General features: G+C 33.8%; 7 protein-coding genes across 7 annotated transcripts; 3 read left to right on the top strand and 4 right to left on the bottom strand.

Moving 5' to 3' along the window:
* Window positions 1–86: 86 nt before the first annotated feature.
* On the bottom strand, window positions 87–1564 carry DFA_05931 (uncharacterized protein; the record flags this gene model as incomplete). Its single annotated transcript, XM_004361589.1, has 4 exons — window positions 87–176; window positions 276–851; window positions 934–1233; window positions 1526–1564. The coding sequence occupies 4 exons, from the start codon at window positions 1562–1564 to the stop codon at window positions 87–89; spliced, it is 1005 nt and encodes a 334-aa protein (XP_004361646.1).
* Window positions 1565–1892: 328 nt separating this feature from the next.
* On the top strand, window positions 1893–3921 carry DFA_05930 (uncharacterized protein; the record flags this gene model as incomplete). The annotated part of the gene is given in 6 exon segments (XM_004361588.1): window positions 1893–1986; window positions 2048–2164; window positions 2184–2335; window positions 2452–2944; window positions 3046–3275; window positions 3355–3921. 6 exon segments carry the CDS (start codon window positions 1893–1895, stop codon window positions 3919–3921), a joined length of 1653 nt encoding a protein of 550 aa, XP_004361645.1.
* Window positions 3922–4572: 651 nt separating this feature from the next.
* DFA_05929 (uncharacterized protein) lies at window positions 4573–5845 on the bottom strand (the record flags this gene model as incomplete). The annotated part of the gene is made up of 4 exons (XM_004361587.1): window positions 4573–5026; window positions 5118–5278; window positions 5354–5768; window positions 5832–5845. The coding sequence occupies 4 exons, from the start codon at window positions 5843–5845 to the stop codon at window positions 4573–4575; spliced, it is 1044 nt and encodes a 347-aa protein (XP_004361644.1).
* A 721-nt stretch (window positions 5846–6566) lies between these two features.
* Window positions 6567–8933, top strand: DFA_05928 (uncharacterized protein; the record flags this gene model as incomplete). Its single annotated transcript, XM_004361586.1, has 5 exons — window positions 6567–7028; window positions 7128–7538; window positions 7598–7853; window positions 7939–8189; window positions 8268–8933. The coding sequence occupies 5 exons, from the start codon at window positions 6567–6569 to the stop codon at window positions 8931–8933; spliced, it is 2046 nt and encodes a 681-aa protein (XP_004361643.1).
* Window positions 8934–9110: 177 nt separating this feature from the next.
* Window positions 9111–9740, bottom strand: acp1 (acid phosphatase 1; the record flags this gene model as incomplete). Its single annotated transcript, XM_004361585.1, has 2 exons — window positions 9111–9597; window positions 9694–9740. The coding sequence occupies 2 exons, from the start codon at window positions 9738–9740 to the stop codon at window positions 9111–9113; spliced, it is 534 nt and encodes a 177-aa protein (XP_004361642.1).
* Window positions 9741–9932: 192 nt separating this feature from the next.
* On the top strand, window positions 9933–10560 carry sdhD (succinate dehydrogenase; the record flags this gene model as incomplete). The annotated part of the gene is made up of 2 exons (XM_004361584.1): window positions 9933–10317; window positions 10445–10560. The coding sequence occupies 2 exons, from the start codon at window positions 9933–9935 to the stop codon at window positions 10558–10560; spliced, it is 501 nt and encodes a 166-aa protein (XP_004361641.1).
* Window positions 10561–10928: 368 nt separating this feature from the next.
* On the bottom strand, window positions 10929–12673 carry DFA_05925 (uncharacterized protein; the record flags this gene model as incomplete). The annotated part of the gene is made up of 4 exons (XM_004361583.1): window positions 10929–11215; window positions 11303–11854; window positions 11948–12404; window positions 12629–12673. 4 exons carry the CDS (start codon window positions 12671–12673, stop codon window positions 10929–10931), a joined length of 1341 nt encoding a protein of 446 aa, XP_004361640.1.
* Between the last annotated feature and the right edge of the window lie 96 nt (window positions 12674–12769).

The raw sequence follows: 12769 nt of genomic DNA, 5'->3' as shown, positions 1-12769 counted from the left end.
CAAACAAACAAAACGTAATTGGAATCTAGGATGATGAAATTTACATTACATTGGGTTTTATGGATATAATTAAATTAAATTTAAATTTAATTACCCTTCAATGCTTTAACTTTATTTTGAAAGATTGAATCTGTAATTTCAGATTGTTGTTCACCATTGATTACAACATGAACTGGCTATAGAAAATTGATATAGAAAAGAAATAGTATTAATTTAATATTAATTAAATGTAAAATTAATCTTTTGTTTTTTTTTTTTTAGTTTTCAATACATACAGAAAAGAATTTATCAATGGTACCTTTATGAGAAGTAATACGACCTTTTAATAATGGACTAACATTAACACCAACAAAATTAATTTGACCGTATTTATAGGTAACACTTTGATCGATTTGATCGGCCGTCTTTACAATACCATAGTATGCTTGGGTATCACTAAGATGTTGGGCTAGTTCATCTACACCTCCAGTTCCCTTTGCAACAAAGACCAATGATTCCTTGCCTTGGTATCCAATCAACATCCAATTGGTCTGGTTCTTACCATCCTTTACTTCTTGGACAATGGATGCCAACTCGTCTGAAAAGGTCAATCCTACAGAGGAAGTATTGGCACCTGGAACCTTTACAGTGGTGGTGGTTGGATTCTTGAGTGATGATACATTGCCATAGGTAGTATTGGCCTTTTTAACCTCACCTGTTCTATCACGTGATCCAGAAGCATCTTGAATTCTATTCATCACTTCAGTCTCTGTAATATCAGATCTTTGATCAGCAGCTATTTCAATGTTATAATGACCAAGTAACTTTGTAATATGTGCTTTATTTGTTCCATATCTTGCTTTATCCATTCCCTAGAAAGAAAAAGAATTAATTAATTAATTAATATTAATCAATGATTGTGTTTTTGAATGACTTAATTTGTTTTTAACATACTTTAACACCTTGACCAATCCAAGTAATATATGCATATCTATCAGTTGGAATACCATCAACTTTATCGACAACTCTAGCAATTCCATAGGCCATAATAGAGTCATCTAGATGTTGAGCCAACTCGTTTACACCTCCATTACCAGAACCAATCAACTTTATTTGATTTGGAGAACCATCATAACCAACCAAGATCCAGTTGGTTGGATGACCCGATGTATGAATATCACCGATTGTTGGTTTCCTGCTCCTGATACTTTTGACATTATTACAATTAAAATAGATAAGATAGATAGAGAGTCTCTTTAAAATAAATTAAACAACAAAGCCTTTGAATCAAGATAGATGGGATGACCAAAAAATGAATAAAAAATATCCTCTCCTCCTGTCATTTAATATTAATTGCAAATTCAATGAACCATCAAATTGAAAGTGGCTCAAAAAAAAAAGATAGAAGAATATTGATACTTGTATTAACCCTACAACCAAAATACAAAAAAATAATAATATTGATTATTCATAGTAGTTTCCAGTTTTCTATTAATAACCATAGGTTATCAATTGAAAAGTAGTTGTAATCATCAATGATGCCTACTATTCTAAAGAAGTATTGATTGAAATAGTACTCGATCATTAGATCTACCTTTCTTCGATGGATGGTCCGATTGTTATGTCATGGTTGTGCTTGAATTCAAAGTATTAAAGTGACAGTCATGACTACTAATTACGTAACAATCGAGTATTTAGAGTCTCGTATACAACAGTATAACTAGGAGATGAGGTTCATTCCGAGTGGAAAAGTTGTCGACTACTTCTATGTTGTGGTCTCTAAAGTAGGATGATGATGAGGTGTAGGGGATGATCTCCTCTCCTCGATCACTGCAATGTAATTGAAGTAGGTCTGTCTGTCCGATACCAAGATGAATGAAAAATAGGAAATTTAAAGTAAAGACCTATATTTAATGATCGAGTACTCTATGATACTTTTGATGTCACCAGCATTTCATATCTTGATTGTTGCGAAAGATCAGCTGAACATTCTCGCCAGTTTTTATCGTAAAAATCTGTCAGTACTGGATTGGGAGAGACTTGTCTTTGGATGATCTCATTTAAATAGAGACAGCTCATCACTCGATCAATTCATCAAATTCATTTCTATTTCTATCTTATCTAAAAAGACAAAGACAAAGAGATAATAAACATTCAATTCTCACTCAAAAAGATGAACAGAACAGTATTATTAGCATTATTAGTATTATTATCGGTCGTAGCATTGGCTAGTGCTCGTCGTCCATTCAGATGGCACTCTGACCTCAGTATCTACAACAAGTTAACTGACGAAGCTCTCTTTGCTCGTTCAGAAAAACATTTGTTAAGATCAATTCAATACCAATGGTTCACTCAAGTATGTTGTCATTTAATATATATATAGATCTATCATATGATAGATATGGTAGTAGTATACTGATCATATGAATGATGATAACTAACTTCAATTCAATCAATTAACAATATATATAGAGACTCGACCATTTCAACACTATCAATCAACAAACCTTCCAACAAAGATATGTTATCAATGATCAATATTGGAATGGTAAAGGACCAGTATTCATCATGATCAATGGTGAAGGTCCAATGTCATTGGCTACAGTCACTGGATTACAATTTGTAAACTGGGCTCAACAATCAAACGCACTCATCATCTCTCTCGAACACAGATACTATGGTGCCAGTTTTGCTACTGATGATCTTTCAACTGACAACCTCGCCTATCTCACTCCACAACAAGCACTTGCCGACAATGCTGCCTTCCGTGAGTTTGTTGCCGTCACCTTCAACGTTCCAGCTACCTCCAAGTGGGTCAGTTTCGGTGGTTCATACTCTGGTTGTCTCACCTCTTGGTTCCGTATCAAGTATCCAAACCTCGTCGACTACACCGTCGCTTCATCTGGTCCAGTCAATGCTGAAGTCAACTTTTACCAATATTTGGAAGTTGTTCAAAACTCTTTGTGTATGTCTAAAACAACAACAACAACAACAACAACATAATATCTTGCTCAAAAAAAATCTATTTGTATTTTACTAACTTCTTTCTTATTCTTTTTTTATTAGTGACCGCAACCAATGGACAACAATGTGTTTCAAACATTGCTCAAGCAACTCAAAAGATTCAAGCTTTATTGTCACAACCAAACGGTTTGGAAACTGTCTCTGACATGTTCAACCTCTTCCCAGCCTTGGAATCTCAAAATGATGTTGCCAACTTTATGCAATCTCTTGCTGGTAACTTTATGGGTGTTGTTCAATACAATCTCGAAGAAGTTGGTCCATCTGTTGAAACTGTAAGTTTTAATATATATATATCTCAAACTATTATTATGTTAATATTAACATATGTTAAAATGTTTATTTTTATTTTAGTTATGTCAAACTATGACTGATTCATCAAATGATGCACTCACCAATTACATTGCCATCTGGAATCAATATGCTCAAGGTGAAACTTTGGATGTATCTTATGATACCATGATTTCTGAACTCACCAATGTTACCAACGACCAAAACATTGTTGGTGGTCGTCAATGGTTCTTCCAAACCTGTGCTCAATTTGGTTTCTACCAAACTTCTGATTCACCAAACCAACCATTTGGTAACCTCTTCCCACTCGAGTTCCAAATCCAACAGTGTTCCGATGTGTTTGGTTTCGACTTCTTACCAAACGTCAACTGGACTCTTTTGGATTTCGGTGGTTTGAACCCAGTCACCTCAAATGTCATCTATGTCAACGGTGACATTGATCCATGGCACTCACTCGGTATCACCGCCTCCTTCCCAGCTGCCGGTGAAAACACTGAAACTATTTTGATCCACGGTACTGCTCATTGTGCCGATATGATGATGCCAACCGCCGGTGTCTCACCATCCACCTTGGCCCCAGCCCAAACCATCATTGGTCAACAAATCCAATCTTTCCTTTCACAAAATTAAATTCATTCTCTCTCTCTCATCCTTTCCCAACATACACACATCTTTCTTCATAAATATTAATGAATAAAAAGTTTTCTTGTTCGAATGAAAAGGTATTCTTTCCATTCATTCTAATATAAATATAAATACATTTTACTTCCCCATGTTTTTTTTTGTTCAAATGCCACACATGATCTCAAGTTTTTCAAAATTTTTTTTGACATAGGTGGGTGCAAACCACCGAAATCCAAAAGAGTCCAGTTGACGTTTGGTAAGAAGTCGAAACCAAACACATCGGAACACGTTATGGTAAATATTTATAAATTTCCCAGTTGAAAAGATAAATGTCTGACCTTTTTTTTATTAATATCCTTCGATTTCTTTTCATTCCATTTTCACCCATCTATAGAAACTACTCTATCTGTTTGCAAGACCCACTGAAAGGCCAAACTTCAAAGAGACAATGTTCTTGGCTTTCTCTCTATTTCGATCTTACAAGATGAAGTCCCATAGACCAGGGAAATGTGTTGTCCAGTAGATCGCACCAATTCAATCGAATTCATGTCTTGGCAACCAACCAACCAAATTCAACTCATAAGTCAAGTGGAAAGAGTTCATTATTGTATTATATAAAGATTCATCTATACAGTATTTTTTTGTTTTACAATACATTTATTTTAAAGATATATTTATTCTTGAATGATTAAATATTATAGTTTTATCGGTGATTGGATCATGAGGATTATCATGCATAAATAATGAATCAATATTATTATTGTCTATACCAATCCTTTCTGCAATAAGTTTTTTTAAAAGTTGGACTGTGAATCCAAGTCCTTGTCTAACTGAAAGTCTTCGATACGCCTCAATACCCTCTTCTATCTGAACGTATAATTGCGTAACATGTAAATCACTATCATATGTTTCATTGACCAATGCATTATTGGCAGGTGATTTAATAGTACGAAGAGGAAATTTGAAATCCAGTGTAGAAGAATTAAAACTCTTTATCACTTCTGTCTTTGGATTGATAGTAATTGTTTTCATATTTACAATTAAAGGTGCCAATGTTATACTTGGTACTGTTATATTATTAGCTTGATATTTAAGTGATAATTTTTGTACTCTATCAATAAATAGGTTGATTGATCAATATAAACATGCATGTTAACATTAAACAACCTATTTTCTTTCTTTTTTTTTTTGATTTAACTTACTTGATATATCTCAAATCATATTCAACAATCTCCAACAATCCATTTTCAAATGATGATGTTCTTATTACAACTTGTTGAATAGTTTCATTTGCTTGTACTATACCCATAAATACTGGTATCAGTTCTGCATTTTTAATGTCATCATATTGGTAAACTATTGTCTAAATATAGATAGATTTGGATAGGGGAATTGGTTAGTTGGTTGGTTCTTTGTTTTCTTTCTTTAGTTTACATACAAAAGTAGAGGGTTGCTTTTGAACTAAACCATTTGAAGTAATGTTTGGATCATCTAATCTTCTTTTGTAGGTTGAATATTCATCTTTTGTTTGCAAATAGATTGATTTGGTTTCATGTGTAAACTTGCATGGATTAAAGGTTTTAGAAGAGATGGCATATGCTAATAACCATTCATGAGATCTATGAAATCTCTCTACTATCTTGTGTTCAAGTTCTAATATCTGACCATACATATTTGGTTCAGTGTCTAGATCGGGATTACACAAATCATCTTTGTATTCCTTTCTAAATGCTTCTAGCAATTTCTCTTTTCCTCCATGTTCCCATGCAGGATTGACATATTCAGGTGTGTTAATGTCCTTGTCCAATGAAAAGTAAACATATATAGGAAAAGAATTAAATTCCTTTGAATCACTTAAAAGACAATGTAAATAAGTTATTACTTTTTACTCTCTTTAGTGAACATGGTTTACTTACAATGAGCTTGACATATATATATATATATATCTTGTTCAAACTAATACAGTAGATGTAATATATGTATCGTACTAATATCTAGACTGCAATAAACTCATTTTAGTCTTCTTTTTTTTTTCATTCATCTTGGTTATTTCTGGAACCTCTATAGTACGAGTGACGTGACCTAGGTACCCATCGATTTAAAGTCATTGTTCTATCATCTCTGAACCTTTGACGTCGTCGTTTATTCTTATCTTCTGCTGCGACATAGAATAGATAATGATAATAATAATAATAATAAGCCGTTATAACTTCACTTCCTTTTCGAGAGTTGAAAATAAAACAACCACCCAATAGAATGAATGAATATAAAATAACCACTAGCAAAATGATTGGGGGGGGTGAACAGATTTGATTGATTGACACAACCCCCCCATTAATATGAAATAGAGAGAAGGGGAGGGTATGAAAAGCTACCCTATCCCTATTCTAGCTATGAGCAAAGAGAGGTATAACTGTGGTTGTTTAATCACCACTCTATCCCAACAAACAACCCCTTCCTTCAAAATTGAATGACAACATCAACATCTTCTCTTCTCTCTTCATTAACAATAATAACAATATCTTCTCTATCTCTTATTCTATTCTGTCATCATCAACTCTTTTTCATTTTCTTATTTTAAACATAACTATCTATCTATCTAATAATCTATCTAATTAATTATCTCTATAATTTATATTTTTTTTTGAATAATGGATGTTGGTAAAGTTAACTGTGTATTGGGATTAGACCCAAAAAGATATTCTAGATGTGATGTATTGTTGGAAATTAAGAATCTAGTTGAACAATACAAACATTCGAGTGATGCTGATATTTCAGAAGCTGGAGTATTTAGAAGAATCTTTGCTGCTCCACTGACTGCACATTCAACATCGAGACACTTTTCATTGTTTGTCGATCAGGATTTGGTCAACTCTGATACTCTCATCAAACAAATCTACAAGACATCGTCGATGGGAAAGGTATTGGAATTGGTCTATGAAAAGTTATCAAACATTGCTCTTCATCCACTTCTCATCAAGTATTCTTTGGCCACTGCCATCAATCATGCTCCACAATTCCAATCCCTCAAACAACAAGTACCACAAGCTCTAGTCATTGCTCCAAACCATGTTTTTTGTGATCAAACTATTCCAAAACGTTGGACTAATCCTGTATGTAATATAAATATAAATATAAATATTTAAATATTTAAATCTCTCTCTCTTTCCCTCCTAATTAATTATTTATTTTGTTTTTTTTATTATTTATAGGATGATTTATTAAAATGGTGGAGAGAAGATCCAATGTTAAATTCACATCATTGGAATTGGCATACTGCTTATCCATCGTTTGGTGTTAGTTTGGATGGTACACCAGCCAAATTAAAGGATCGTCAAGGTGAGTTGTTTGTGTTTATGCATAGACAAATGGTTGCCCGTTACGATTGTGAAAGAACTGCACTTGGTATCGAATCCCTTGATCCATTCGGTTCAAACACCTACAAAGACAGTTTGGGTGAGAGTTTTGACCCACTCCTATCCACATTTGTGTCTCGTCAAAGTGGATCAGTCATGAAAGACAATGTCAAGGGAACTCATCCCTTTGATACCATCTCTTTAGTCGATCTTGAAATTTGGAGACAAAGATTATTAGAAGCTATTCAAAATAGAAAGTTTAAAAAGGTAAATAGTATATATATATTTATAATATGACTCATTATCTAATCTTTTTGTTTTTTTAGACTATTACAGCATCAGATGGATCAATGATGACAAGTGAAATTCCAATGACAATTGCAGATCTTGGATCATCACTTGAAGCTACTATGGGTTCACCAAACAAGGCCTACTATGGAAACTTGAACAAACAAGCTCATAATCTAATGGCAAGAGTATCCAATACAAGAGGTGATGAACAAAATAACCTTGGTATTATGGGTGATATTATCGGTGCTTTCCGTGACCCATTGTTTTGGAGATGGCATAAACATCTTGATGGTAAGATACAATAATACAAATAATATAAGAGATAGATATGTAATATTTATATTTATATTAACCTTTTTAATTTTCTTTTTTTTAGACTTTTTCCATAGATTTGAAATTGCATCAATTCCACATAAACTAGAGGAGACTGCTCCACCACAATTCAAGGTATCCAAGGTATCTGTAAAGAATGCTTATGTACCACAACTCTCTACTAATCCAGTCACCAAAGAATTGGAAGTATCCTTGCAACCAAACAAGAATCCACAAGAAAACTATTTGTCAACTTATATGAAATCTCAAATCATTGATATTAAAAAGGATGGTCATGTAGTTTCTCATAAACAAGTATGTTAAAAGGAAAATAAGTAGTGATAATAATATGTACTTATACTAATATATACTATTCTATTATTTTTTTTTCAGAGTGAAATTATTGATCATGAAATTATTAATAGTTATGATACTTATAGATTGTATCATGTACCATTCAACTATGAGATTAATGTTGAAAATCAAGATGCAACATTTAAAAAGGTGGTTGTTAGAGTGTATGTGGTTGCAAGTGACGATTATGGAGATCGTAGAAAATGGGTTGCTTTGGATCAATTCTACACTACTCTTCCAGAGGGACAAAAGACCTATACTATTAGTAGATCATCTTCAGAGAGTACTATTCTCCAAAGAGCAGTCACTGAGGAATGGCCAGGAAACTGGGAAGGTCTAGATTCCAACACCCCATCAACCACCTTGGAAACCTATTGCAAGTGTGGTCTACCACGTAACCTACTCCTTCCACGTGGTAGCAAGGAAGGTATGAAGTTTAAGCTCTGCGTTGTAGTGACTGATGCTCGTCACGATATCATCATCTACAACGATGGTACTTCATCATGCTGTGATGGTAACATCTACTGTGGTACCTATAACAAGCCATACCCATTCCGTCTTGACATGGGTTTCCCATTCAACAGAGGTATTCCAAATGCTGGAGATACCGCCGCTGAAAAGATGGATGCCTATCTCAATCAACCAAATATCTATACCGGTGATATTACCATTCAATGGATTGTTCCAAAGGTTGCTGCTGCCTAAGCCAACTCTTCTGTAGATATATATATACTAAGCTATATAGTATAGTATATAAAGTACTCTTAAACAAGTATATAGTTGTTTTCTTCTTCTTCTTCTTCCTCTTCCTTTCCAAAAATAAATAAATTAATTATCCAACCAAATTAAATATATTATATATTATATGTATTGTTGTTTGATTTATTTTGAATCATAACCAAGGGAATCCAAAAATCTATTACTACTTTCAAGAATTTGATTATAGTTTTCGGTGAAACCATCCATCTTACCATAATATGGATCTTCTACATTTAACTTTTTCTTGTCTGAATGATACTCTCCGATTCTTGTAATCTTTGCTTTGAATCCTGAACCTTCCTTGTTGGTTTGATTGTACAGTTTTTGAATATTTTTAAGATTATCTCCATCCATTGCAAAGATGTAATCAAAGTCTTTGAAATCTTTGGCTGAAAGTTGTCTTGCTTTGTGTAATGGAAGAGATTTGAAATGTTGATGTGCTTCACTTGATATGGTACTTGAAATCAATTTAGAACAAGTCTCTACACTTCTACCATCTGGATTGTCTCCGATATGATAACCAGAAGTCCCACAGCTATCAATATGAAAATCATCTAAAATACCTCTTTGGAATGCCAATGCTCTAAATACTATCTCTCCCATTGGTGACCTAATGAAGAAGAGGAATTAAACATCAGTAATAGTTGATAATAATGGTCATTCAAGTTTATAGTATAATTATATAAAACCATATTTAATAACCTACCTACAAATATTGCCTAAACAAACAAATAATACTGATTTCTTTTCCATTGTTGTATAAATCTATTTGTTAAGTATTGTAGTTGTTTACATGTTTCTCTTTTTAATTAAAACTTTGAAGTACTACTGAGCCCATCATCATATTATTTTTTTTTTCATTTTTTTTAATTTTCCTCATGCTTTCAGTTAGAGTGTGATTGAAACATCTTCATTTTAAATTTACAAAGAGATAAGAGAAAGAAAATGTTAAAGTCAGGTAGATTATTATCAAGCATTCAGCCATCAGTCTTGCAAGGACTCTATGGCACTTATCAACCAAACTCATCATTGGTCTTGTCCAACGATGACAAAAACAACAACAACAATACAAAGAGAAACTCTAGCACCACTTCTGCTGCTTCTGCTGCTGGTGGAAAGCTACCAGACCCCAGCAAGGCTATCTTTTCGAGCAACATGTATCACTACAGCTCTATTGGTTTGGTCACCCTCCTCCCAATATCACTCATGCTCCCAACCTCTGAAATCACAATGGTTACAGACTCGTTCCTTGCTCTTGCTATCCCAGCTCACTACTATCTTGGTATGAACTCGGTTGTCAATGATTACATCTATTCAAAGTTCCCAAAGTGTATGTATCGATGATATCGGGTAGTAAAAGAAAGATACTACTATCAAGTTTGAACAACATCTGTACAGATCTATCTACAACAAAAAGATGACTAACAACTTTTTTAAACACAAACATTATATAATAGTGTTGAGCAAGGCATTCGTTCTCATTTCATCAGCAGTCATTTTTGGTGGTTTCATTGTGATTGCCAAGGGTGCTGGTTTCGGTTACTCGGTTCGTCAACTCTGGGTTAGCAAATAAGAGAGCAAAGCAACCAATAAGAATAATAAGAATATTTAAATTAATTTAGCAGCGTGTAAACAAACAAATCAATATATCATCACATCACACTTTTGGTTGATAAAGTAGAAAAAGTCATTCATAAACATTATGATTTTAAAAACACAAAAGGCACAAGATTACCAACCATAAACCATTTTCCCCTTCTTCATCATCATTATAATAATAAAACCATAAAATTAAACTTTACAAACAAAATAAGACAAAAGAGAGGAGAGAGAGAGAGATAACAAATTATATATTATTGGTAGTTTAAAATATATATTATACATATATAAATTATTTATTATTTTGTTTGTTTGTGTGTCGATTTATATATAAAGATTTGTTTAGTATTGTTCATTGAAAAGAGCAGTGACATCCAATTCAATCATACCTCTTGCGTATGCTGGAATTGGATTAACAGTAAGTGGCCATGTAACGTTGGGACTGGCATATCCAACGGTTAAAATATTATTTTGATAGTCATAAATGGCAGCGTGGAGGTTACCAGTTTGCATGACCGATGTCATTTGTTGGATGGTAGTCGAGGTAATATAACCATAGTATTTCTTAATTTGCTTGGTAAAGCATTGAGTTTGTGCCGAAGCATAATCTGGATCAATATATACAACTCCTAAAAAATAATAAAAAAAAAAAATATTAGTATTAGTATTTGTTACAATCATAATTATTTGTTGTTGTTGTTAATTATATCTTTTACCTTCAAATAATTCATGTGGAGCATATTGTGGTGAGTAAATTGGGAATGGAGTGATATCATCAAAGACTTGGACATAGTCGTGAGAATATTCGACGGCAACAAATTGGTTGGTAATGTTGGCACCGATACCCATGTAGACGGCACAGGTTCTTTGAGTGTATTGGATTCTATTGATAGCCTCGTCGATGGTAATATCGAATTGGAGGATATCTCTCATGACGAAATAGAATGGAGTACCAGCCTCGCTAAAGGTACCGTTGTAGTTGCTCCAAACCTTTTCAGAGACACCCATATGTCCACTGTATCCAGTCAAAGATCCAATGAAACCGGCCCAAGAGACGGTAGTAAATTCGTGACCTCCCTCGGTTGGATGGTACACAAAAATGGCTGGAACAAGAGTCAATGGAGATTGATAGTCCCAATCCAAAGCACGTAATTGAACCAAACCTCCACTTGGTGAAGCATCATTCCAAGCTCCCATCATTGAACAACTAGCTCTAATTAATTCTGGAATCATATGGAATCTAAGAACTTCTTGTTCAGTAATACCACCTAAAAACAAATAAAAAAAAAAAGTAAAAGATTGATATCTAGGTTAGCAAACACATTGATGCAAAAATCATTCAACTTTTAGCTTTTACATACTTCCATCAGCCAAACCTTTCATTTCATCCAAATAGTGTTGTGGAATATGTGGTTTCATCTTGTTGACGACACCATCCAATACAGTGTTGATACCTCCAAACTTGATGAGGATCTTTTGCCATTCTGGGAGTGGGAGTGATTCAGCACCAGCAACAAAATAGGCAATATATTCCTTGTATGCAAATTGAATCTTGTCTTTTAAGAGTGTACCATGAGCTAGACCCATTTGATATGGGGTACCATACAAATGGACCACAGGAATGCCAGTCTCTTGTGAGCCAGCAAGGAAAAGCTTACCATTGGCTGTCTTGCTGACCAACATTGGTGTTTCTGGGATAATGCCATGACGATTGGATGTACCTTTGCAAAAGGCTTCAACACCAATACTAGCCAATGACAAAAAGAAAATTGAAGCAACTAAAACTGCGAGTGTGATAGTGATAAATCTCATCTCTGTCTATTCTATTTTAAATTTACAATTGAACTGAATTGTAATACTTTTTTGCAAAGAGGGCGTAAAAACGTTAGCCTCTCAATGAGATCTGCGTACTGGGAAAAAAAAACCAAATTTAATCAAAAATAAATATTGCTCTTTTTTTGGTGACCAGCCCTCTTATATCTGTGAGCACAGATTTTTTCGTTGTCGAGTTGAATTGTTCGACTTCTTTTTCGATTCTACACTTTCGCTTCTTTTTTACTGTCACTGCCGCGACCCCAATACCTCATTTCTCATTACGCAATCCCGATCAAAATCAAGTAATCTTGATATTAATATAGAGTGGATATCCAATGGAACGTGTAAATGTACCATCGGAACAACAA

This window comes from Cavenderia fasciculata (genome assembly GCF_000203815.1).
Source record: "Cavenderia fasciculata unplaced genomic scaffold Scf_Dfasci-G-p-12c09.r1-3, whole genome shotgun sequence".
NCBI lineage: Eukaryota > Evosea > Eumycetozoa > Acytosteliales > Cavenderiaceae > Cavenderia > Cavenderia fasciculata.
This window is presented reverse-complemented; position numbering and strand designations above follow the sequence as displayed.